General features: G+C 46.2%; 1 protein-coding gene across 4 annotated transcripts in view; it reads right to left on the minus strand.

Moving 5' to 3' along the window:
- Positions 1-25,741, minus strand: part of CDC42BPB (CDC42 binding protein kinase beta) — a 151,987-nt gene that overhangs the window by 52,158 nt on the left and 74,088 nt on the right. For all 4 annotated transcript variants that reach the window (XM_077323750.1, XM_077323749.1, XM_077323748.1 and 1 more), the window contains exons 6-17: positions 24,918-25,011; positions 20,844-21,044; positions 19,408-19,656; positions 15,538-15,617; positions 13,494-13,660; positions 13,271-13,390; positions 8,567-8,700; positions 6,960-7,202; positions 5,139-5,249; positions 3,356-3,600; positions 3,081-3,186; positions 1,345-1,469 (exon numbers count right to left, since the gene is read on the minus strand). In XM_077323750.1, coding sequence (XP_077179865.1) covers positions 1,345-1,469; positions 3,081-3,186; positions 3,356-3,600; positions 5,139-5,249; positions 6,960-7,202; positions 8,567-8,700; positions 13,271-13,390; positions 13,494-13,660; positions 15,538-15,617; positions 19,408-19,656; positions 20,844-21,044; positions 24,918-25,011 — 1,875 coding nt within the window. The remainder of the gene's footprint in view (positions 1-1,344; positions 1,470-3,080; positions 3,187-3,355; positions 3,601-5,138; positions 5,250-6,959; positions 7,203-8,566; positions 8,701-13,270; positions 13,391-13,493; positions 13,661-15,537; positions 15,618-19,407; positions 19,657-20,843; positions 21,045-24,917; positions 25,012-25,741) is intronic.

The following is a 25,741-nucleotide window of genomic DNA, read 5'->3' on the forward strand; positions in this document are numbered from 1 at the left end:
GTGGGACCAGCTGATGCTTATGGACCAGGGTGGTATAGAGGTTAAAGACCAGCGGCCTCTAATCTAGAGAACCAGATTTGATCTTCCACTCCTCCTCCACACGCAGTCACAAAACCTTGGGAGGCTCCAAGCTAAGTGCTCTCGTAGGATGGAGGCAGCTATTTCAAAAAGGCTGCTCCCTGGAGACGCAAAGATGTTGGCTCCTGAGAAGTGCGCTCGCTCCACTGAAGCAGAGGAAAGGGATGATTCGGGAAAGAAGGAAGTGGCTATCACAGCGCTCATCAGCAGACCCCCAAGGGGCCCAAGGGATGGCGTTAGGTCTCCCGGACAGGAACAGTGATGATTACTGAATGACACGACAATCAGGGCCAGAGCTTTCACCATCCTGGCTCCCGCTTGGTGGAATGAGATCCCAGTAGAGATCAAGGCCCTAAAAGAACTCGAACCTGTTTACAGGGCCTCTAAAAGGGAGCTCCTCCGCCAGGCATTTGGTTGAGGTCCATCTGAACCACTACTTCCCATGGCCCCCCCCTGAGCCTCCCTCCTATGGCAATCACTGCAGATCCATTCAGTCTACTAGGCCAGGGGTAGTCAACCTGTAGTCCTCCAGATGTCCATGGACTACAATTCCCATGAGCCCCCTGCCAGCAAACGCTGGCAGGGGGCTCATGGGAATTGCAGTCCATGAACATCTGGAGGAACACAGGTTGACTACCCCTGCACGAGGCCGTCATTATGCATTCATTTAATGTCCTCCATATTATTCTATTGTTCTGCCATGTTGCCCGCCGTTATCCCTGTATTTTTGTTATAAACTGAGTTATCTATATTGTTTCTGTTTTATGTAAACCGCCCTGAGCCTTTGGGGAGGGCGGGATATAAATATAATAAAAACAAACGAACAAACAAAAAAACATCCCCCTTATGCCTGTGTTATAACGCACGTTTTTTGGGAGGGGGGGAGGGGAAGAAAAAAGTCCACCTGAAGGATCCCAATTGGTGCAGGAATACAAGACAGAAAAAGAAGGTGGTGGTGGGGAAGCAAGAGGCAAGAAATGTGATGAACACCACGGTTACAACCTTTTGAATTAACATTAAGTAATTTTTAATGTATGACCTAGACGTCCGTGCGTTGGTGAACCAGTTGGCCCGCAAGGTTAATAGGCTCCTGTAACAGTAATAAAAACAGGAAGGACGGGGCACATCAATCAATATTTGCAGATGCGTGTGAATTTTCTGAAGCATATCATCTGCGAGAACGCCCGTCTCTGTTCCCTGGGAGATTTGCTTCTCTTAATGAGGCTCCCACGTATTCCTCCAGAAGGATCTCTAAACCACACGTACCACTGAATGATTTCGGCAATCTGAGCTTCCCAGTGGGCTACGGATTCCTTCTTTGCCGCCAAATCCTGGAGCTCGTCCTCTAGCTGCCTGTTTTGCGCCGTAAGTTTATCCACAAAGGAACAAAGCTGCAATGACAGAAGCAGTGGCTTTCACACCAAAGTCGTTTCCAGGCGCACAATAACTTGGGGGGGTGGGGTGGGGGCAAGACACCCCACGACGTATCACAAAGTTTCAAAGAGACAAATCGAGAGCAGCTCTGAAGATCCAGTAGCACCTTTACACTCTGCATGTTCTAATTTATTGGTCATTCCTGGCCCAAGGGAGGCTTGCCTGGCCTTGACTAGGGCCAGGGCCCTGGCCCCAACCTGGTGGAATGAGCTCCCTGAGGAGCTGCGGACCCTGCTTTCAGCATTCCGTAGGACCTGCAAAACAGAGCTCTTCCGCCAGGTCTATAGTTGAGGCCGGGCGGCAAGGAAGATCATGGCTTCCCCGTTGGAGTAGCGGTAGCGAATGTCATCGGCACCCTCTTTGCCCCTTTCCCCTCTGGATTTAGTTGGGAAACGTTGGGTTCGAGAAGAGTTTTTTGTGCCACAGCACCTTGTTTTATGGGGTTGATATTTTATTGTGTTCTTTATATTGGTTTTAAAGAGCCTCTTGTGGCGCAGAGTGGTAAGGCAGCTGTCTGAAAGCTTTGCCCATGAGGCTGGGAATTCAATCCCAGCAGCCGGCTCAAGGTTGACTCAGCCTTCCATCCTTCCGAGGTTGGTAAAATGAGTACCCAGCATGCTGGGGGGTAAACGGTAATGACTGGGGAAGGCACTGGCAAACCACCCCGTATTGAGTCTGCCGTGAAAACGCTGGAGGGCGTCACCCCAAGGGTCAGACATGACTCGGTGCTTGCACAGGGGATACCTTTACCTTTATATTGGTTTTAAGGGTTATTTAGGGGGCTTTATACATGCTGTAACCTGCCTCGAGCCTTCGGGGGGAGGTGGGTAAGAAATTACATCATCATCATCATAAAGACCGACAAAGATTTATTCAAGGCATGAGCTATATAGTCTGAGGAAGAGTGCTTGCACTCGAAAGCTCGCACCTTGAATAAATCTTTGTTGGTCTTAAAGGTGCTACCGTTTCTCCGATTCAGCTCTGAAGGTGGTAGTGCGCCCATACATACAAACTGTCCTCTAGCAAGTCTTCACTGGCAGTCTTCAAGCAAAGGTTGGATGCACACTTTTCTTGGATACTTTAGGATGCTTAGGGCTGATCCTGCGTTGAGCAGGGGGTTGGACTAGATGGCCTGTATGGCCCCTTCCAACTCTGTGATTCTATGACTAGCAACTTCAGTTTTGCCCATGGTCAGTCCTTGGGATGGGAAACCATCAAGAGAGACTGGGGATGCCATGTGGAAAAAAGCAGTGGCAAACCACCTGTGAACATCTCTTGCCCTGAACAGCCAATGGTCAGGGCCCACCATGAGTTTGTTGCAACTCAACAACACATTCATGTCCAGTTTCGGCAACTGCATTTTATTCAACCAAGATAGCACCCTCCGCTTTGGGGAGGTGAGAATAATCTTCCTCCCCACCAGTTAGATACCAATCACTAAAAAAAAAAAACTCCTTTCTGCACTGTGTCCAAGGTTTTGTAACAACATTTCAAGGAAGCAAATGAATTGCCATCTACCACTGATGCGAAAGGTTAACTGTTGCTTTATCTCACGTTATGCCAATTACCTTTTCATTTTCAATGGTTATTTTCTTGTTATCTTCGAGGAGCATGGATCTCTCCCGCTCGTATTTCTCCTTCAGAGTTCCCACCGCTTCCTCCATCTCGCTGTGTCTATGAATGAAAGGAGATCGTATGAAAGCCCTTCCCCGAAAGGACTAAAAAAGGAACCATTCTCACCTTTTTTTGGGGTGCCTAGTTCCTCTTTAGGTCTTGGATTCCACCTACTCTCAGGGAGGAGAAATACCACATTTCTGAGAGAGCAGGTCCGGACGTGACTTACTTCTCTCGCTTGGCCTTATCCAGTTTGTCTTTTAACATCAGGGTCTCTTTCTGCAGCGCTAGCTGGTGGCTTTCCAAATCGTGCATTTCCTTCTTCGCGTTTTTCACTTCCAGGATGTGGGACGCTTCTCGCCTGACCAGCTCCTCCTCGTAAAACAAGATTTTCTTCTCGAGCTCCGACTTCATCTTGGCCAGCTCCTGCTGATGCTCCTGCATGGCTCCGGCAACACGGCCCCCCTGCTTCAGCTGCGGAAGAGTGACAATCGGCATGGGGTCATTCTTAGAGCCATTTAAACTTCAGCACAACTTTAGCGTAAACTGGCCTGTCACAGCTAGAACGATTCATTAGCTAAGTTAGCCAGCTAGTTAGTTGATGGACTTATAGACTGCCTCTCCTGGACAGCTGACTTGGGGCAGTTCACAACAATAAAAATACAATTAAAACTGAACCAGGAAAAATAAGACCAACCAACTCCCCCCCCCCCAATGCAATGGCTGGAATCCCCACCTCCCACCAAAGATGGGGGTGGTTCGGGGGGGGGGGAGCCCAATGGATGTTCCGTCACTGAGCCTCTACCAAATGCCTGGTTGAAGAGCTCCATCTTGCAGGCCCTGCGGAACTGCGAGAGCTCTGACACATTGTGACACATACATGTTGCTTCGTTTCAGTAGAGTCTGAAGGCAGTTCCCTCCTTTGTTCTGCCCCGTTATGATCTCTCAGAAACAATTAACCAGAAAGCAGACTTCTATACACAGGAGTCATCTTGCATGACCCCACCTGTGAGTACACAGCACAATTCCATGGCTGTAAAAACCACATACTTGAATGCTCCTTGGTATTAAAAAATCCCTCTTCTCTCTCTCTCTCTCTGTCTGTGTGTTTTTAATCCCCAGCATATAGAAATCAGCACATCAGAGAGAAATGTTTCAGTCTAGCCTTCCCCCCTCCCCCCCCCCCCAGGTACAGAGAGGTTTTTAAAAAGAGGGCAACAATGAAACATGTACAGTTTGCATCCGGAAGCAGTACAACCCAGAAATGTAAGCACGGTGTGATCGACAAGGATTGAGAACACCCTGCCAGACAGAGCCTCAAAGAATCATAGAGTTGGAAGGGGCTGTGCCAGCCATCTAGTCCAACTCTCTGCTCAAAGCAGGATCAGACTCGTGGGCTCAGAATCCAACAGCTCACCAAGTACAGCATCCTGGTTCTTGCAGTGGCCCACCACATGCTCTGGAAAGTGCCCACAAGCCATGAAACAGACTTTCGTATCTTTGGGACCACCTCTTCCAATAGTATGTTAAGGTCTAGTGACCAAAATTTACTTAGGATCCCTGGCCCTAAGAGATCAAATTGGCTTCAACCAGAATGCTCTGCCAAGAGTTCAGAGCCCTACGGGAACGACGACATATCTGCAGGGCTTGCATGGCAGGGCTGTTCCTCCAGGACTACGACTTGAGTCCCGACAAGAGCTGTCATCCAGTCTTCGAGACCTCCTCGCCTCCATCAACGTCGGCCTATTTCCTAGGGAAATAATCTCATACCCTCCCCGATCCTAGGACAGAATTCATGGGCAATATTAGAAATTATTATTCTGAATTTTATTTATGCCAGGATTTAGATTGCCTTTTAAAGTTTGTGTGCAATTGAAACAGGTCGCGACCCGCCTTGAGTCAGCCAAGACACGGAGGAATATTATTATTATAGCGAAGTGTAATGACAAATGCATTTGTTTTAATACAGCCAGGATCTTTCCCCCCACTTCTTTACAAAAAGACGCTGTCACCTTTAGTGTTTCCAGTTCGCTCTCCACCTGCTTGGAGAAAATCTCGCTGTGCTCCCGAAGCTTGCGCTCTTTTGACGCCTCTGCTCTTGCGTCGTCAAGCTGGGCCTCCAGCTGCAAATGAAAAACACGGGGTCGGTTATGAACACGCAACAGTCCCCATCTCAGGCAGCACTGCCAGCGCTAGAGCATGCCGGGCCAGTAGCCTCTGGAACCCTCTGACCACGATGACACTTCTTTTTGCTTCATCCTCCCTCCTGTGGGCTCCATGATTTACCCTGCCCAAACGATTAATGATCCCAAGAAGATTATTTTCTTCACGACTGCCACCCTCAAACGACCGAAATCACTGCCAGATTTCTGTACCTCTCTCTTTTCAAACATCACGATGAATCCCCTTGGCTATCCGAGTTTGAGTTTTGATTTGCATTACTTTACGGTCTAGTTTTATTGTTTGAACTATGCCAGTGAAGATGCTGAATGTGAATTTTGATTCGCCCTGCCTTACTGAGCCCTGGACTTGATTGTCCCCCTCCAAGTAGCCAGCTGAGGTCCACTAAGAGCCAGTTTCATTTAAACGCCTTAACACCTTCTGAGTTTCTGAGTCAATCCTTAGGAAACTGCCAGTGCTTCCTAGCTTATGAAGAACAGGGAACGCTTCTGTGAAAGAAGTCCTTATTAAAAGGGAAAGGGAAGCTACAGGAAACATCAATTATGAGCTCCCGTCAGCTGCAACGTGAGGGTGCATGCGTGTGCGGGGAGGGGGAAGAGCGGAGGGAAAACATCCGGGATGCTTGTCATCTTTACCAAGGGACAGGACCATCTTCTCAACATTCTGCCAGGTCCCAACAGGGGCTGGGAGGGAGGGGGTTGGCAACACTTCATTCAAAACCAAAACAGAATTGTCCGTCTTGGGAATGCTTTAATGGGAAAACTGTGGAAAGCAGTTTTAAAAGCACACCAGGAGCTGAAAAATACATTAAACAAACAGTCTAATGTGAAAGAGAGACTGGGTAGCTAAGAAAGGTCTGTGCAAGAAAATAAGAACTTCCGGCTTACAAGAATTCTAGCAAAAAGCTACTGCCTTTGGAAGGCCAAAGTGTGGTCCAAAGGTCCCACTATCAGTGTATTGATGAGCCAGCCCTGGAAAAATCAGCAGATGGCTCTCGCCTTCTTCCTCCTTGTGCTTTTGCCTTTGCCCTGCCTAGCCTGTTGGTGTAGTGGTGTAGTGGTTAGGAGTGCGGACTTCTAATCTGGCATGCCAGGTTTGATTCCCCACTCCCCCACATGCAGCCAGCTGGGTGACCTTGGGCTCGCCACGGCACTGATAAAACTGTTCTGACCGAGCAGTGATATCTGGGCTCTCTCAGCCTCACCTCCCTCACAGGGTGTCTGTTGTGGGGATTGTAAGCCGCGTTGAGACTCCTTCAGGTAGAGAAAAGCGGCATATAAGAACCAACTCTTCCTCTTCTGTTGAAGCTGTCAACACCCTGGTTTCCTTTAATTAGAATTTGCATTCAAGAAGTTTTACCTTCAAACCTTGCTTTGGCATGGCTGAATTTAAGAGTGTATTGACGGAGTAAGTGGTTCATTCATTACACTTGTCTGTACGATCCCACCCAGCAAGGGGAGGGCTTCACAGAGGAACGAGAACGACTTATATGAGTGAACCAACCCCGCAGTGCAACAAGCCACTGAAATCCATCCCACGCAATGCATAGAGGTGGGGAGAAGAAAGGGAAGGCGACTGTAAGCCGCTTTGAGCCTCCTTTGGGTAGGGAAAAGCGGCATATAAGAACCAACTCTTCTTCTTCTTCTAGATACCTCTTTCCTTGCTTTCTCAGATTTACGGATTTCCTGCCTCACGGAATCCATTTTCTGCATGACCACTTCCGCTTCCTCCTCTTTGTCACGGAGTTGCCGAGAGAGCTTCTGCTTCTGGGAGCGCAGGTCCGCCATCCTCTCGTTCAGCTCCGAAAACTCGTGCATGGCGAGCTTCCTTTGCTGATGGGCGTCTTTCAGCTCTTTGGACTGGCCCTTTAACCGTTCGGAGGCCTCCACAAGTTGCTGGCAACAAAGAAGGGTCCAAAAGGGTTGTTAGAAGTGTGGTCTGAGAACGGTGTTTAAATAAGACTTCGCTAGACATCAATTTTTGCCACAAACACAGATAGACGCTGTCATGCTCCCAGACCCAACGTGCCAGCATTCAAACATGGTGCTTTTTTAGACATTTTTGCTGCTTTATCTCTTCCCCGCCTTTCATTGGCTTCCCATTACTTCCCTGGGTTGGATTCAGAGATCCCGTCAGCAGCAAGATTTGGCAGCTATGGCTCTTTCCTATATTATCCTCACCCCGGCCGCCCTTTCAGACCCTGGGAAAGTTATTTCCTAGGGCAGCCATGTGGGGGATGGGGCTGTAGCTTGGTGGCGGGGCATCGGTTTGGCGTGCAGAAGGTCCCGGGTTCAATCCCTGGCATCTCCAGCTAAAAGGATCAGGCGCAAGGTTGAGAAAGATTTCTGCCTGAGACCCAAGAGAGATGCTGCCAGTCTGAGTAGCCAACACTGAACTTAGTAACCCAATGGGCTAATTTAGTATTAGTCAGCTTCATGTATTCATGTGTGTGCCAGAGGTCTGCAGTGGAGAGGGGGAAGGGGACAAAATCACCCCTAGTGCCTCTTCTATCAACTCCGGTCCACCAACGGAAGAGGGAGGAAAGGGCTATTTCGCCTTTCTCCTGCTGCAGCATCCTGACTCCTGTGGCTCATGGGAGTCCTGTGGGAGGGGGCAGAAAGGACTGCTGGTGGGAGGGGGAAATATGAGAAAGATCTTGCACCTGCAGTTCACAGGTCTCTCTACACTCTGTCTCTCTACCTCTTCTTAAGGTCTTTTTCTCCCTACACTTTTCCTTGTATGCCTTTTGCCTCTTCCACTCCTCCATCCAAACTGCTCCTTCCCGTCTTCATTCTGTCTGTCTGCCTCTCTCTTTCTCTCTTTTTTTAACCTCCCATTTCATCCCCACAAAGTTGCCATAAATACGTATAATGTAGTAGATTAAGTGTGCTGAATGGCGATCAAGAGAGCCTAGATTCTGATCATTCACTATGAAATTTCAGGGATCAGATAAGCTTCAAAACTACGCCCTATCAGGTGCTGCAGTGATGAGCACAAAAGGGTAAACCACATAGATCAGGGGTGGCCAAACGGCCTCTTCTCCCGATGTCCTTGGACTACAATCACCATGAGCCCCTGCCAGCATATAATCAACTCCCATGCACTGGTAATTGTAGCCCATGGATGACTGGAGAGTCACAGTTTGGCCACCCCTGGTATAGATGCTGCCTGAACGCCACAGTGAAAAAGGGAGTCTACAAGTGCCGTACCCCCTCTGCTCTCAGCCACAACGACAGAAGAATGCTCTGTTTCTTTATACCTTGTGAAGATCCTCCTTTTCTTGTCTTAATAGTCTGCATTGCTTCTCGAGCCCTTTTAACTTGTGGGTGAAGTCTTCGTGCTCTTGCCGTAGCGTCACCGCGTCTTCCAGTTGCCGTTCGAGCCTATTTGAATCTGTAAATGTTAAAAAAAGAAGGTTCTTTCCCTGGATTCTGATCATTCCCTGCTATCAGGTTGCCCTACACTCTTTACTTGTAATGATGGACTACGTAAATTAGGAAGTCTAGAACAGTCTGGGCTACAATTGGCCTTTCCTCCTGCTGAAATGCATCAGCGAATCCTCATCGATCACAGCAGGGCTTACGCTGTGATCAAAAACTAAACAAAATTCAAATTTTGCCTGGAGGTAAATCCAACACCTGGGCCAAAGGAATCTGGATTTCGAAGGCCAAATAAATTATGCAATAATAGATTTTTCAAATCTTTGCCATCTGCGTGTTTCACAATATTGACTCTGCTTCCAACATCCGTGTGTTCAAAGGCTGGGATCCAAAGAGCTACTTGACGCATGCCCATGGGGATTTCTTATGTTCCCCACTCTTGATGCCATATCACAAACGGTGCTCCCAAGTCCCTTTTACATCTTACAGCAATTCTGCTGTTTGATTTTGAAGCAGGGCTGTTGCCCGGCAAGGGGGAACTTAGCAGCGCAGAATCACAGGAGCTTGGGTGAGCTGGGGAACTCGGCATGGTGCCTCTGGGGAAAAGTAACAAGACAGTTGTCCCGATGAAGCATCTTGTATTTGTTCTTCTAAATGTGGGGGACAGAATCTGTTTGTGGGGGGGGGAGAGGGGGAGGCTGGAGGTTCTGTTCAGCCTTGATCAAGGGGGCTGTGTATTAAGGATGTCAAGGATTAAGGATTGGTTTTGCAGGGAAAGCAGGAAAGACCTGCAGTTGCAGTTGTGTTTGCACTTCACTGATTCCATCCTAGCATATCTTGCTAATATATGTTGTTGCTCCTTTATTTATCACTGCAATAGCCTGCTTTCTCCATTAGTACATTCGAAGTGCCTAACAAATCATAATTGGGCAAAATTACATTAAATCAATGCAACAGAAAACTGAGGGAGGGATATTGGAACTACTCGGAGGGACAACCCAGGCAACTCCCATCTTTCATCCTTCGAAGCCAGAGTAAAAATAAATAAATAAAAGTGATGTTTCCACTGCTACAATAAAATACCATGCTGAAAATGGAAACTGTAAATAAACTGTGTACAGGAATGCTGTAATCAATCCACCCGAACCTCTGAGATCAGCATGACTTTTAGGGCATAAGCTTTTAAGAGTCAATGTTCCAATTGTCAGATGCAAGTAGGAATGGAGATCCCTGAGTCCTTCTATCCCAGCCAGAAGGTGGGAGGGTGCTGCAAAAGAAGGAGTCCGGATACAAAGGTATAATCTTGATTAGAGCAGGGGAGAAAATCAGCATCTGTTTTTTGATCCTGCAGGGCAAGGTATCTCCCCTGACTACTTCTTCATCCATACAGCCAGCTTGGTGTAGTGGTTAGGAGTGCGTTCTAATCTGGTGAGCTGGGTTTGATTCCCCACTCCACCTCCACATGCAGCCGGCTGGGTAACCTTGGGCTCTTCTCAGCCCTGATAAAACTGTTCTGACAGAGCAGTAATCTCAGGGCTCTCTCAGCCTCACCAACCTCACAGGGTGTCTGTTGTGGGAAGGTGAATTTAAGCCGCTTTGAGACTCCTTCAGATAGAGAAAAGCAGCATATAAGAATCAACTCTTCTTCTCTTAGAATCATAGAATCATAGAGTTGGAAGGGACCTCATGGGTCATCTAGTCCAAACCCCTGCAGTATGCAGGACACTCACATCCCAATTGCTCATCGACTGTAAGCTGCCACCCCCTTGAACCTTCACAGAATCAGCCTCCCCGTCAGATGTCTATCTAGCCTCTGTTTAAAAATGTTCAATGACGGAAAACCCACCACCTCCCAAGGAAGCCTGTTCCACTGAGAAACTGCTCTCCTTCTACATATAACCATCTGACAGGCATCCTACTCTGAGGATCTTTGTTCCTGTTGCTTGAGTTGTAGCAGAAAGGCGATGGGCAAAAGAACCGTGGGAAAGGGGCCTTTTCTGGGTTATAAAAGAAACAAGCAACGTTGGATAGAAACAGGAGAAAGGCAGAAGTGACCGGAGGAGGACGGAGCTCCTCTAACAGCCCGACTTCATTTCCTAGGCAGGAAGTGCAATGCGGAAGAGGGCAACTCCCACCAGTGGAGTTGGGAAGTCAATTACAAGACCTGCCTGCTAATCCGGAAGGGGATAATTTCCTACACTAAGATACATTTCCTGCTCTCCTTGGTATATGTAGGATGAATTTGCATTTTACTCATCACCTGCAGAGGCTAAAAGGCCCATAAGTTTTGAGGATTTAGGGAAAGGGAGGCAAGAATACAGACATTCTGATAAAAATTGGTGCCTACTCAATACTCACTTTCTTGTCAAAGCTAAACTTACTTTATAGTTGCAATAATATGAAATGCATTATTCATGGTTAGCATAAAATATTATTTGGCAGTTTTATTATGCCAACTTAAATTTGTATAGTCAGCAGCAGCAAATGTGCTGTGGAGTGCTGCACCTTATGCTACCTAAAAAGAAAATACATCTTTGCTTTGGGTATCTGAGAAGGGGGGGGGATGAAACAAGGAACCACAAACTTTGCAGAAAAGTTGTTCAGATTTGGGCTCAAAATGGTTTTGTACAGTCGCAATATTAAGAATTATTGTCCCGTTTGTGTCGTTTCAAGTCCACCTTTCTTGTCAGAATTCCAAGTGTACAGAAATGAAAAAAGTAGTGTGTGTTTGTGTGTGTGTGTGTGGGGGGGGGACACACGAGGAAAACAACAACACCCGGATCTCCCCTCCCTAGTGGTGAAGGCTAATGGACTGTCCCAACTAATACTCAGACTGAGAAGACACATTGCTGCCCCCACCAACAGATTATAACTAATTATGGCTAAGTGAAAACATTCTGTGATTGGATGTGCTAATATCATATCAAAGTTTTGACAATTCTGCAACTTTGGCTACATTGCATGAAGGACAGGTGTTCCTGTCATTCACACCTTTGCCCCATTATGTATTGATGGTGGGACGGACCAGAACCAATGGGATGAAACTAATGCAAAAGAAATTCCATCTAAACATCTGGAAGAAGTTCCTGACAGTCAGAGCGGTTTCTCAGTGGAACAGGCTTCTTTGGGAGGTGGAGGGTTCTCCATCTTTGGAGATTTTAAAACAGGGGCTAGATAGCCATCTGATTCTGTGAAGGTTCAAGGGGGTGGCAGGTTATGGTTGGGATGTGAGTGTCCTGCATAGTGCAGGAGGTTGGACTAGATGACCCAGGAAGTCCCTTATGATTCTATGATTCTATGAAACTGCCATCAAGTTGCAGCAACATATGGCGACCCCACAGGGCCAGAAATGAGCAGAGGTGATTGGCCATTACCTGCCTCTGTGTAGCCACTCTGGATTTTCTTGGTGGTCTCCCATCCAAGAACTAACCAGGGTCAATCCTGCTTAGCTTCTGAGATTGGGCAAACCTGAGCCCTCCAGCCTGGGTATTACTGAGACCAATTTGGAAGCAAAGATTCCATGTGTCTCAAGCAAGGCATCTCACATATATGTTGTGGATATCTAATTAACTAAGAGGAACACAAGAAAAAGCTGCTGGGGACATCTGAAGGGTTAATAATTTCAACATAAGAATGAGGATTCTCAGAAAAGTGAATGAAGGACAGATCTGCTTTGAGGCAGGTTGTCTCCCTAAAATGAAATATGGAGCAACATGATTATTTTTTTATGAGTGACACTCGCATCAAGTTCCATGGATAAAGCTTGCCCCTTTGTGGAGGAAAGCAATATTAGGCAAAGAAGATATCGTGGGATTTTTATGGAAAGAAGAAAACAAATCAAATTATCTATGTGAACTTGTCCAGATGTATTCTTGAATTCCCTCATGGGAGCACCTGCTATTAACTGGAAGGAAACTTTAGAAACAAGATCTCATTAAAAAAATAATAAATTCTAAATGCTATTTAACAATTTGTCTGCCACAGTTCTTGAGAGTTTGGAAATGTTTAAACAGAGGCTGGATAGCCATCTGACTAAGAGGCTGATTCTTTGAAGGTTCAAGGGGTGGCAGATGACAGTGGATGAGTAATAGGGATCTGAGTGTCCTGCATAGTGCAGGGGGTTGGGCTAGATGACCCAGGAGGTCCCTTCCGACTCTATTATTCTATTATTCTAAATTCCATTTAAACATCCGGAAGAAGTTCCTGACAGTTAGAGCAGTTTCTCAGTGGAATAGGCTTCCTCGGGAGGTGGTGGCTTCTCCATCTATGGAAATTTTTAAACAGAGGCTGGTTGGCCATCTGACGGAGAGGCGGATTCTGTGAAGGCTCAAGGGGGTACCAGGTGACAGTGAGCGATAGGGTTGTGAGTGTCCTGCATAGTGTGGGGGGTTGGACTAGATGACCCAGGCGGTCCCTTGCAGCTCTATGATTCTATGCCGCATTAGAACCAAACGTATCACACATTTACATGAGCAGCGCTCTAACAGGATACTAACAAGGACTAGATCTTCGCTGTGGGAATTATTTTGTTTTTATTCCAGGGCTAGGGGGAGAAACCCATTAAAAATATGCTGGTCACATACCTGCTATTTTGTTTTTCAAACGCTCTATTTCCTCATTTAATTTCTTTATTTCTTTATCCCGGTTTGTGTTGGTCGTTAGGCGGGCAGAACCGTGAAGGGACTGAACAGCTTGGGTGGATTCTTAAATTGAACAAGAAGAACACGCAATGTTTAGCTGGCTTTGAATTATCCTGCTGCTCCGTCGCATATGCAGCGCTAAGAGGGAAATGGAGAGGTTGATCACCTTGCAACTTTCTGCTCAGCTCCAGCTTCTCCTGCTCCAGCCTTCGTATTCTCCTCTCGTACGCCTCTATTTGCAAGCTGTTCTCCAAGTCGCGCTGCACGTCCTCGTCTTTGGTTATACTGCTGGACTGCATCACCCCCCGGAGGGAGCCTCTGTCCGAAAAGCAGCTGGAACCAGAATACATAACAGAACACATTCTAAGGGAGGATGCACCGATCAATGCCCATGGTTGACTTAAGGGAATCTCCACATCCAGTGGGAGTAAATCCCCTCAATACCAGCACTAGGCTGGAGGGCGAGGAGGCCATGGCGTCTATGCCCTGTTTCCTGTTGGCTCTCCAGGGCAAGAGGTTTGGCCACGACGTAAAACAGGAGGCTACAGATGGACCGCCGGTCTGCTCTAACAAAGCTCTACTGATGTTCTTCACTGATGTGTTTGACCCTCAGCATCTTCTGAGGTTGTGGGGTGGAATGTGGCATCAAGTTGCAGCTGACTTCTGGGTTTTCGAGGCAAGAGATAAACAAAGGTGGTTTTGGCCTTGCACAGAACAGAAATACTTCTTTCTAAGCAGGTCTGAAGGTAAAGAACTACAAGAAGGTGCAGTTCCTTAGCTCTCTCCCTCCAGGCTTCAGGAAGATTTAAGTGGGAAGACGTTGACGAGGTCAACAGGGGCAGCAGCTTCTGATTCAGTGGAGACATGATAGGGAATAGGCAAGTGGGATGTCACTGCTCCCTTCTCCTAGATGTCTGTTTATGCAAGGTCGTTTAAGGAGGACTGATGGTTTCCCTTCCATGTGAGGGGCCTCTGAGACATATCATGGGTTTTTCTCAGTGAACATGGGCACCAAGAATTTCTAGGTAAAGATGGACATCAAGTTTGGGCAAGACCTTTGCATGAAATCCTGTGGCACCATAACCAATCAGATTAGAGATTAGTTGGCTAGCTGTCCAGTGGTGTGACAGCCATCTTTGAAGAAGTGAAGAAGAAAGCTCTTACCCTGACACAGCTGCTGTTCATCTCTAAGTTGATACTGAACCCCTGTTCTTTCCTGTTGCTACAGGCAGACTCACATGACTGCCCACCTTCATCCATCAGCTGAAGGCGGTTGTGCTTCACAGGTCATATGCATCTCGGCCTGCAGACTGTCGCCATCTTTCACGAGCCCATACTCCTGCTGGCTGCCTAGATAACAAGCTCTCTCCTGAACATTTCCTCCGCTACAAACACTGATTTCATCCTGCATGGTGAGTGCTGGGGCCACAGTTTCGTGGGGAACCAAACCTGTCACCACACACACCCTCAGAGATGTTCAAATAATAGGTGCTAGGGGCTCTCCAAGATCATAGTGGGAATGGAGTCCGGCAAGAGGGGAAATTGGGCAATGCTACTCTCTTCTTCTTCTCCCATCAGCAGTGATTCTGCTGGCCTATGAAATTCCAGCTGTGCAAGAAGGGAGCCTGCACAGTTCTCTTTTCTCTTTGCAGCGCTCCCCTGCTGGCAGGGGCTCATGTCCACGAACATCTGGAGGACCACAGGTTGACTACCCCTGCCCTAGAGGACCTATTTGGGTCCCTTAATCTCCTGCACGAGCTTTTAAGTTCTCAGGAGGCTGGTGAAGAGGTGAGAGAAAGCTGTGTTTTTGAGTATCTTTACACTCATGATCCTGGGGACATAACGGCTTGTGTCTCCCACAGTTAAAATATAGTTTCTAAGCATTTCAGGACACAAACCTGCTGCTTTTTGCTAATGGCTCTCTGTGGCTGAGAAGTGGAATAGGCGACCTTGGAGATCCCTTCTAACTCTATAAATCTATGAGTCTATTTATAAATCTATGATTCTAAGGGCTTTGTACCATGATAGCACTACAGAAGAGTCTGTTTCAACAACAGGGAGGCAAAGGGAAATAAGACAAACTCTGAAATTCATTATGAACATTTTACAGGGCAAATCATTAAAGGACTCCGAAAGTCACAACAAAGCAGTTAACCTGAACACAGACATTTTTGTGCAAATCCCCATGTTTTAAAAAGATTTTCACATACCTTTCAGTGGTGTAGGTAAACCCAACGAAAGGTAAATGCAGTCCAGAAAAGCCAGTGTGAGAACCTGGTGGTATCATTTCCTGCAAAAAAGAGTCAATACGATTAAAGCCAAATCAAATCTGGTGGGAACCCTCCCCCATATTATCTTATTAGGGATGTCAAGTAATTAAAAAAAAAATAAGCATATTGAAAAATGTCCTTATCTTTTTAAAAAGTGAGTGCTGAAGGCTGATTATCCTGTCTTCTAACAATTTAACACATTTATGTCCCACTAAATTTCTTTTGTCCAAGAGAGCATATTATTACCCACCAGCCACACAAATATCATTTTCCTTTAGAGCAGATGCCCATACCATGTATTGATTTGCTTTTTCTGACCATGGCTAATATTTTTCCCTATTAGGTAAAACCAGGTAAAAGGAAGACATGGCTGTTTTTAAAGTGCTGGGGCACCTGCTCAGAATGTGGGGGCACGGCGTGAGCTTTCTGTGGGCATCCCAAGAGAGCCAACTTGGTGTAGTGCAGCTGTTCTCAACCTTACCTTTACGGCGACCCCAACTTGGTGGCTGGTACACTGGCAGCAGCGTGCGCATGCATGCGCACAACAATTGAGGTGGCGAAGAGGCAGCCATTGCCATGGCTCCGCCGCCTCCTGCCTCCACCCACCTCCACCCGCTGCTGCTTCTGCCACCACCTGCTGCGGAGGTGTTGGCGGGCAAACTGGCAACCCAAGGGAAGGGACCAGGGGGCCCCAAGTTGGGTCCCTACCACAAGGCTGAGAAGCACTGGTGTAATGGTTAGGAGTACGGACTTCTAATCTGGCAAGCCGGGTTTGATTCCGTGCTCCTCTCCCACATGCAACCAACTGGGTGGCCTTGGGCTCGCCATAGCACTGATAAAACTGTTCTGACCGAGCAGGAATATCAGGGCTCTCCCAGCCTCACCCACCTCACAGGGTGTCTGTTCTGGGGAGAGGAAAGGGAAGGCGAATATAAACCACATTGAGACTCCTTTGGGTTGAGAAAAGTGGCATATAAGAATCAACTCTTCCTCTTCTTTTTCAGTAATATCAGGGCTCTCTCAGCCTCACCTCCCTCACAGGGTGTCTGTTGTGGGGAGAAGAAAGGGAAGGCGACTGTAAGCTGCTTTGAGACTCCTTTGGATAGAGATAAGTGGCATCTAAGAACCAATTCTTCTTCTTCAACGATACCAGGGCTTTCTCAACCGTCTACTTCTTCTACTGGTGGAAGAGTGTCTACTCAGGATGAGTAGATCTGGAGATGTCTTATCTTCAAGACAGGACAGAACAAGTAGTAGGAAGGCTTGGCTTAATAGCTTTTCTCTACCTTAAGGATTACAGTATCAACAAGCACCTTGTGAGGTAGGTGAGGCTGGGAGAGTTCTGAGGGAGCTGTGATTGGCCTAAGGTCATTCAGCAGGCTTCAGATGGAGGAGTGGGGAATCAATCATGGTTCTCCAGCATAGAGTCCCCTATACCAGGGGTAGTCAACCTGTGGTCCTCTAGATGTTCATGGACTACAATTCCCATGAGCCCCTGACAGCAAATGCTGGCAGGGGCTCATGGGAATTGTAGTCCATGAACTTCTGGAGGACCACAGGTTGACTACCCCTGCCCTATACCACACCGGTTCTCAATGTTCATGCTTAGTTTTAAAACACTGTATGATTGGGCTGAGAGCTAATGTACAGATTATAACACAGCAGAATTCTGGAGTGTACCGTGTTAGAGTCATTAAAAACCTCCTTGCACTGTGGTCAGAGAAAAATGTTTGGCAATTTTTTATTTTATTTTGCTCAATATTGTGAAGTCACCATTAGGAATGCTAACCACCCAAGAGTAGCAAATGTGATAGGAAAAACAAAGTTGCACTTATCTGTAAATATTGTTCATTAAGTATCTTCTGTACATGCACACATGGGCACTGTGCATGAGCAGGCCTAACATTGGAGAGGTCTATACAGCTAAGAACCTCCAGGGTGCACCGCAGCCAAAACTAGTTCCCACCCAGGGACTATGTGCTCTCGTGCCACAGCACTCCCACCCTCAGTACTTCTAGCGCCGCTAGAGCATGTAGTAGAGCATGCAGCAGGGTGGAGGGAGGGTCTGAGTGCCTGCACAGAAGATACTCAATGAACAATAGTTACAAGGTAAGTGCAACTTTATTTTCATCACTGATCTTCTGTGCAGTCCCACATGGGGATTCTAGCAAAATGCTCCTCAGGCAGTGGGGCATGTTCTCCTCACTTGGAACAATAAATGCAGTACAGCCTTCCCCATTTTAGCTACTCACATCACTTGCAGATCCAACCCATAGTGGTATACAAACCTACAATTAAGTAGCAGTCCGGAAGATCACCATCAACAGTACTCCACCAAGAAAAGCTGCAGAAAAAGCTACAGCTCAGATAGAATGGCCATGAAGGTTTAGTGAGCATGGTATCTTGACTTAATGACAGAGACAATCCACCTGGATAGTCTGAGAATAAGTCCCTTCCTCTTTATTGAGACCAGCAAAACATATAAATAGTGCTCTGTCCCTACAGAACTCCAGGGTTCTTTTCAGGTAAAATTAAAAAGTGCTTCTAACATCTAAGAAGTGCAATATTCACTCACATTTGGAACTTGGCATCGGGGGAAAAAGACCGGCAAAATAATATCTTGAGGTAAGTGGAGCTTAGAAACCACTTTAGTTAGAAACTTAAGGCTGGGTTGGAGAATAAGCCTCTCAGGGAACATCTTCAAAAATGATGGCATCATTCAGATCCATTTGTTTAAAGCCAAGATATCCTCATGTGACCTCATGAGTAGATACCTGAAGAAGGAAGCTTTGACTCTCAAAAACTCAAAATCTGATCTCCAAGGTGCTAGTGGACTCAAATCAAGCTGCTCTACTGCAGACCAACTTGGTTACCTTCTAAAATGTGCATTAAGTTGCATGCTGTGGAAACCTCGAAGGCACTTGGAAGCTTAAAAGGTTGCTGTCATAAAAAGCTCAGTAATGGCAGACAAAACTTTCTGGAAGAGTTTGCCATCACTAAAATGCTGAGCCACAGGAGGGCACTGAGCATGCTCTCTGCAATGCTCTGCCATTTCATATGGAGGCCAAAGAGGATTGTGACTCAAGAAAGTGCCCTAGAATGTTAAACAGACTCCTCTGCTACATGAAGGTAGAAGAAAAAAGGTAGAAGAAAGGTAGAAGAAAAAAGTCTCAAGCTGGCAATGGCGAGGTGATTTAATGTTCAAACCAAATTCACAATAATCAAAACAGATTCCCAGGTATATGTCCGTTTTCGATTTCTTCATCATTGAATTCTCAATATTTTAATTACTCAATCCTCTAATAATGTTTTTTTGATTGTTGCAACTAACTTAGTCTCTCATAATATCTTGGGTGTATAATTCAATCCCAAACTGGTCACATAAATTCAAATTTGCAGGGGTCTACTAATATTAACACTGAAGAAGAAGAAGAAGAGTTGGTTCTTATATGCCGCTTTTCCCTACCCGAAGGAGGCTCAAAGCCTTCCCTTTCCTCTCCCCACAACAGACACCCTGTGAGGGAGGTGAGGCTGAGAGAGCCCTGATATCACTGCTCGGTCAGAACAGTTTTATCAGTGCCGTGGCGAGCCCAAGGTCACCCAGCTGGTTGCATGTGGGGGAGCGCAGAATCGAACCTAGCATGCCAGATTAGAAGTCCGTACTCCTAACCACTACACCAAACTGACACATTGCTATGTGTCATTCCTCTATAGCAGTGACAGAGCTCTACAATTGGCTTGGGCCCCCCTCCCAGGTAAACCTTTCCAACACAACTGTCCAACACAACAAAGGAGAAAAGAAACACTCACGGGGTTTCTTAATACATCGTCATCTACATCGAAATTTGATGTGTCTGAGGGACTGCTAACTTCTGGAATGTAAGGTGCTTCTAAGTTTCGGATGTTGTCCCAGTTGAGTCCTTCAAAAAACGCATGGGACTTGAAGTCCTCTATTCCGTTCTGACCCAAGCGTCGATCTCGGCTGCATATAAGCCGCTGGATTAGGTCTTTTGCATCTTCGGAGACATCTGTCACGTGGGATGGGAACTGAAACCTCTCCTGGGGAAGTGGGAAGAAAAGAAAACCCTTGTTTCAAATTTCAAGAAGGAGAAAATGCTGCCGAGGAAAATATTTATTTACAAGTTTCCTGAGTTGTGTTAGAAATCAAGGGAAACAATGGTGTAGTAGTTTTGTGACTATGGTCCGTGAGTTAACAGGCCAATGATAATATAAAGACATAAACCAAAACCTTGTAATTAAAAATGTTAAAAAGGTTAGCGTTTTTATATACGAGAACAAAATTACCAAGTCATTCAAATCTATGCTTTGAGAAAATTTTGAAATAATGACAGGAGCGATACCTTGGTAAAAAGTTCACTGTAGTGGACTGAGCGGCAATACAGATTTTAGAAAACTGTTTATGTCACAATATTTTAAGGCCATAAACCAAGGGTCCCCAGTGCAATGCCTGCTGACCTTCTCAGGTGCCCACCAAGTGTTTTTAGAAAGCTGTAAGGGGGGGAAAGGTAGGGCCAAACTGCACTTGAAGCTGAGGGAATTTCTCCGCTCAGGAATCGCTAGCAAAGCCCTGTTGAGGGCAACCTCCCTAACCGATAACGAGCAAGGCTGATGAATTTTAATCATCCCCATTTTCATTTTTAGGGTTGCAAGCTGATCTCAATAAACCAGTTTAAGACCATACGCACCGTGCGGTCAATATTAATCGGCAGGACTTCAAAGCCAAATCAGCATTGCCAATCAAGGCTGTAACTATCTGGAAATATGTCCCACCAATTTTAGTGGCATCTTCTTCCAAGTAAGGAAGTTAAGGATTGCAACTTAAGCGCTATGCATATTTGTTCTCCCCAAAGACGTCAAACAGGAAGAATCTGTCTGGTGCAAGAAAATACCTCTTTCCATGGAAGGGATGGGAAAAAAATGGAAAAAACAGAAACTAGAAACAATCCTAATAACCCCCCCCCCCCCAAAAAAAAAAAAAAAAGCAGGGAATTTCTGGGAGAATTCTGACAATGACTTATTCCTCCCATGTTCCAAACGGAGACGGGTGCAACAACCCGTATAAACAGTTTCCCAGCAACCTGGAACCAAATGATATAGTTACCACAGCAAGGCCCTGGAAAGCCATGGCTTCTCCCCACCCCGCCCCCAGAACCATTTTAGATATTTTAACATAAGCAACTTCAAGCGCAAGCATTTTAGGGAATGTATAATTCAGTAGCTCTTACTTCGTGATTCATAATTTTCCCATACGTTTCCACCAGCGACTCTGCATAAAAAGGTGTTTCCCCGTATAGCATTTCATACATGCAGACACCCAGGGACCACCAGTCGCATTCCGGCCCGTACTTTCCCATGCCATCCTCCATCGCTTGCAGGATCTCGGGAGAAATATAGTCAGGGGTGCCCACTGCGACAGAAGACTGCACCTGCAGGGTAAAAGGGAGAGAGAAAAAAAGGGAAATTCTTTTGCAATGCTGATTAGACACTAGTATCAACAAGACTGTGTTCCAGATATCACAATACACTCTAATTTGCCTACACCACAGTTTGTTGCAAAACAGGCCTACGTAATAGGACGACAATTTGTTCATAAATCTCAATTAATCTGCTGCTTGGCTCTCTTCGTGACTCCAGACAGAATCCCTGGACACAGTCCCATGTTCCCTTGCAATGCCAGGCTGCTGGAGAAGCCTAATGACATACAGAGCCAGCTTCATAGAATCAAAGAATAATAGAGTTAGAAGGGACCTCATGGGTCATCTAGTCTAACCCCTTGCACTATGCAGGACACTCACATCCCAATTGCTCATCCACTGTCACCTGCCACCCCCTTAAGCCCTCACAGAATCAGCCTCTCCGTCAGATGGCTATCCAGCCTCTGTTTAAAAACCTCCAAAGATGGAGAACCCACCACCTCCTGAGGAAGCCTGTTCCACTGAGAAATCGCTCTAACTGTCAGGAACTTCTTCCGGAGGTTTAGACGGAATTTCTTTTGAAGCTTGTTTGGGAAAGGCCGCAATCAACGGGAGGAAAACACCTGTTGAGCTGCAGCAGTGATTTCCTGAGCTTTCAAGCTCTGATAAGTTCTCCGTCCGTTCTATCTCTCCTGCCGTTTTGCTGCTATTTAAATTTCCTATGGAGAGAGACTGAAGTCTCCAAAGTGGGTTCTTTTTTACTACTGGGAAAGGAAACATGTGGAGAGATGGGGGAAGAAAGAGAGGCGTGTGGCGGGAGGCATCTTTAGAAAGCATCCTGATCACTGTAATACTAAGCGCTTGCTTATGCCGGTCTGCGCTTCTCTCTCTGCACGGAGGCTAAAAGAGATGGTCCTTCTGAAAGGACTTGGTTTTCTGCACTCAAGCTTCACTCTCAGCCTGAATTTAGAAGAACAGTTGGCTTTTATACCCTGCTTTTCACTGCCAAACAAAGTATCAAAGCAGCTTACAGTCGCCTTCCCTTCCTCACCCGACAACAGACACCCTGTGAAACAGGTAGGGCTGAGAGAGCTGACAGGACTGCTCTGTGAGAACAGCACTATCAAGACTGTGACTAGCCCAAGGTCACCCAGCTGCCTGCATGTGGAAGAGTAGAGGATCAAACCTGGCTCATCAGATTAGAGGCTGCCGCTCTTAACCACTGCACCATGCTGGCTCTTAAGCACCACACAAATCTGTTTAGCAGCATCTGAATGACAGCAAATCATGATGTCCAATAGGGCAAAAAAGAGTGTTTGCCCTTTGTAGCATCCCAAGTCAGAAAGTGTCAAGAAATTCTTAGGGGCAGAAAATGAGCATCTGTTGCGAGATCTCACACACACTGTCTGGGGTTTAATTAAAAATAAAAAATTTAATCTACTTTTGAATTTTCTGTCTTAGTGGTTTGGAGTTGAGGTGGTCTTTTCTGATTAAAATGCAGCTCTCTCTTGGCTGCAAACCTGAGCTTGTTGCTAAAACAAAAGGGAAGGGAGTTCTCTTTCACTCCCAAGCCCGGGAAAGCTCCCCTTATAATACAGGTAGCTAGCTCCACATAAAACAAACAAGCAGAACTTCTGAACTTTTTTCTTCTTTTCTTCTTCTTTTAAAAGAGAGAGACAAAAATGAAGACATGTCACCAAACCTGAACAGCCTACGGCTGATCCGGAGAAGGGGGGTTGGTTTTATACCCCGCATTTCACTGCCTGAAGCGTCTCAAAGTGGCTTCCAATCACCTTCCTTTCCTCTCCTCACAACAGACACCCTGCAAGGTAGGTGATGCTGAGAGTGCTCTGACAGAACTGCTTGGTCAGAACAACACTAACAGGGCTATGCATAGTCCAAGGTCACCCAGCTGGCTGCAGGTGGAGGAGCGGGGAATCAAACCCAGCGTGCTGCCACTCTTAACCACCGCTCCCCTGCTGGGTATGTCAAATGAATAAAGTAACTCCTTAGCTTTCCATCTGAGCACGTGGAGGCTGGGGTCAGACTGCTCCATTCTGTAACTACTGGGAATCAAAATGCATGCCATGTTTTCCTTCTGGTGGGTGCAGAGATAGGGCAGGCTTCTAATGGGATGTAGCTCAGCAGTACATTCTAAGCTCCGAGATATTTCACTTATTGGAAAAAAGGCATCTGCTGAAGTACTCTCCCACAAAAAGCAGCCTGGGCTGAAAGGAATGAATCCGTATGGTAGTGCCTATTGTGCGTTGCATTCCGTGTTGTCAGGAAATGTGTTTGCTCTCCCTGAATAGCAGTTTCTTTAATCTACTGGACTAACATCAAAGATGATGGGCTTCCTAAAAGAGATGAAAAGGAACTCAGGGATTCGGATTTTCTTGAAATATAGAGGGTAAAATCTCTTGCACTCTTACACTTAGACTGTGCTATTCCCACTGCTTCTGGTAGCACACGTTTGAGCGAAAGGACAAGACAACCTCTTCTGTTCTAGAAAAGATGCTTAAGCCAGTTCTAAGTATTGCTTCTCAAACTACCACACCATCACCATTGCACTCATTTCTCATGCTAGCCAAGTTATGCTCAAAATCCTACAAGCTAGGCTCCAGCAATATGTGGACCGAGAACTTCCGGAAGTACAGGCAGGATTTCGAAGAGGCAGAGGAACTAGAGATCAAATTGCCAACATACGCTGGATCATGGAGAAAGCTAGGGAGTACCAGAAGAACATCTACTTCTGCTTCATTGACTATGCTAAAGCTTTTGATTGTGTGGAGCACAACAAATTGTGGCAAGTTCTTAGAGATGGGAATACCAGAGCATCTTATTTGTTGAGAAACCTATATGCAGGTCAAGAAGCAACCATGAGAACCGGGCATGGAATCACTGATTGGTTCAAAATTGAGAAAAGAGTTCCGCAAGGCTATAGACTGTCGCCTTGCCTATTTAACTTGTATGCGGAGTACATCATGAGAAAGGCGGGGTTAGATGAGTCACAAATTGGGATCAAGATTGCAGGGAGAAATATCAACAACCTCAAATATGCAGATGATACCACTCTAATGGCAGAAAGTGAAGAGGAACTAAAGAGCCTGTTGATGTGGGTGAAGGAGGAGAGTGCAAAAGTTGGCTTGAAACTCAACATCAAGAAAACAAAGGTCATGGCATCTGGCCCTCTCAATTCCTGGCAAATAGATGGGGAAGAAATGGAGATAGTCACAGATTTTATTTTCCTGGGCTCCAAGATAACTGCAGATGGGGACTGCAGCAAAGAAATTAAAGGACGCTTGCTCCTGGGGAGGAAAGCTATGGCAAATCTAGACAGCATCCTAAAAAGCAGAGACATCACCCTGCCAACAAAAATGCGTCTAGTCAAGGCTATGATCTTCCCAGTCACAATGTATGGCTGCGAAAGTTGGACCATAAGGAAGGCTGAGCGTCAAAGAATTGAGGCTTTTGAACTCTGGTGCTGGAGAAGACTATTGCGAGTCCTTTGGACTGCAAGGCGAACAAACCGGTCAGTCCTAGAAGAGATCGGCCCTGACTGCTCCTTAGAAGGCCAGATCCTGAAGATGAAACTCAAATACTTTGGCCACCTCGTGAGAAGGAAGGACTCCCTGGAGAAGAGCCTAATGCTGGGAGCGATGGAGGGCAAAAGAAGAAGGGGACGACAGAGAATGAGATGGCTGGATGGAGTCACTGAAGCAGTCGGTGCAAACTTAAATGGACTCCGGGGAATGGTAGAGGACAGGAAGGCCTGGAGGATCATTGTCCATGGGGTCGCGATGGGTCGGACATGACTTCGCAACAACAACAACTTAAAAAGTCCTATTTTGAAAACAGTGCATATAAAACGTTATTGGTACGTACGGTGCCATCCTCGCTCATCTTCAGACATGATCCGAAGTCTGCCAGGCGGATATGTCCGTTCACGTCCAGCAAAACGTTGTCAGGCTTTATATCTCTGATGATGAGAAGAAAGGATATTACTCTCACGTAGGATGCATCCTAGGTCAAAAACTCGCCTTGCAAAGTAATTATTAATCTACTTAAGCTGTCAAACATATATTTTACTCCCCCGGTACGGTCGCTTGATCAGAAATGCAGGTCACACAGTACAGTTTTGTAACAGTGCTGGGTATTTTGAAATTGGCACGTGTCAACTAGAATCATGTCGAAGACTGATTCCCTTCAGACTGGCTGCTCAAAAAAAAAAAACAAAAACCTCGAGACTAAAGCAGTCATTAAGACAAAATGAAAACCTTATAATAGACTCCAAAGATGAAGTTCAGACCTCACTGCATTGTTAGTACTATCACGTAGGACTTACAGTTGCTCAACATAAATACAAAGGGACGGAAGTTGCATATGAATATAAGAACTTAAAAACGTAAGAAGAGCCCTGCTGGATCAAACGAGTGGTCCATCTAGTTAGAATCATAGAATCACAGAATTATAGAGTTGGAAGGGGCCATACAGGCCATCTAGTCCAACCCCCTGCTTAACACAGGATCAGCCCAGAGCATCCTAAAGCATCCAAGAAAAGTGTGTATCCAGCCTTTGCTTGAAGACTGCCAGTGAGGAGGAGCTCACCACCTCCTAAGGCAGCCTATTTCACTGCTGAACTACTCTGACTGTGAAAATTTTTTCCCTGATATCTAGCCTATATTGTTGCAGTTTAAACCCATTACTGT

The sequence above is a fragment of the Paroedura picta genome, chromosome 2 (assembly GCF_049243985.1).
Source record: "Paroedura picta isolate Pp20150507F chromosome 2, Ppicta_v3.0, whole genome shotgun sequence".
Classification (NCBI taxonomy): Eukaryota; Metazoa; Chordata; class Lepidosauria; order Squamata; family Gekkonidae; genus Paroedura; species Paroedura picta.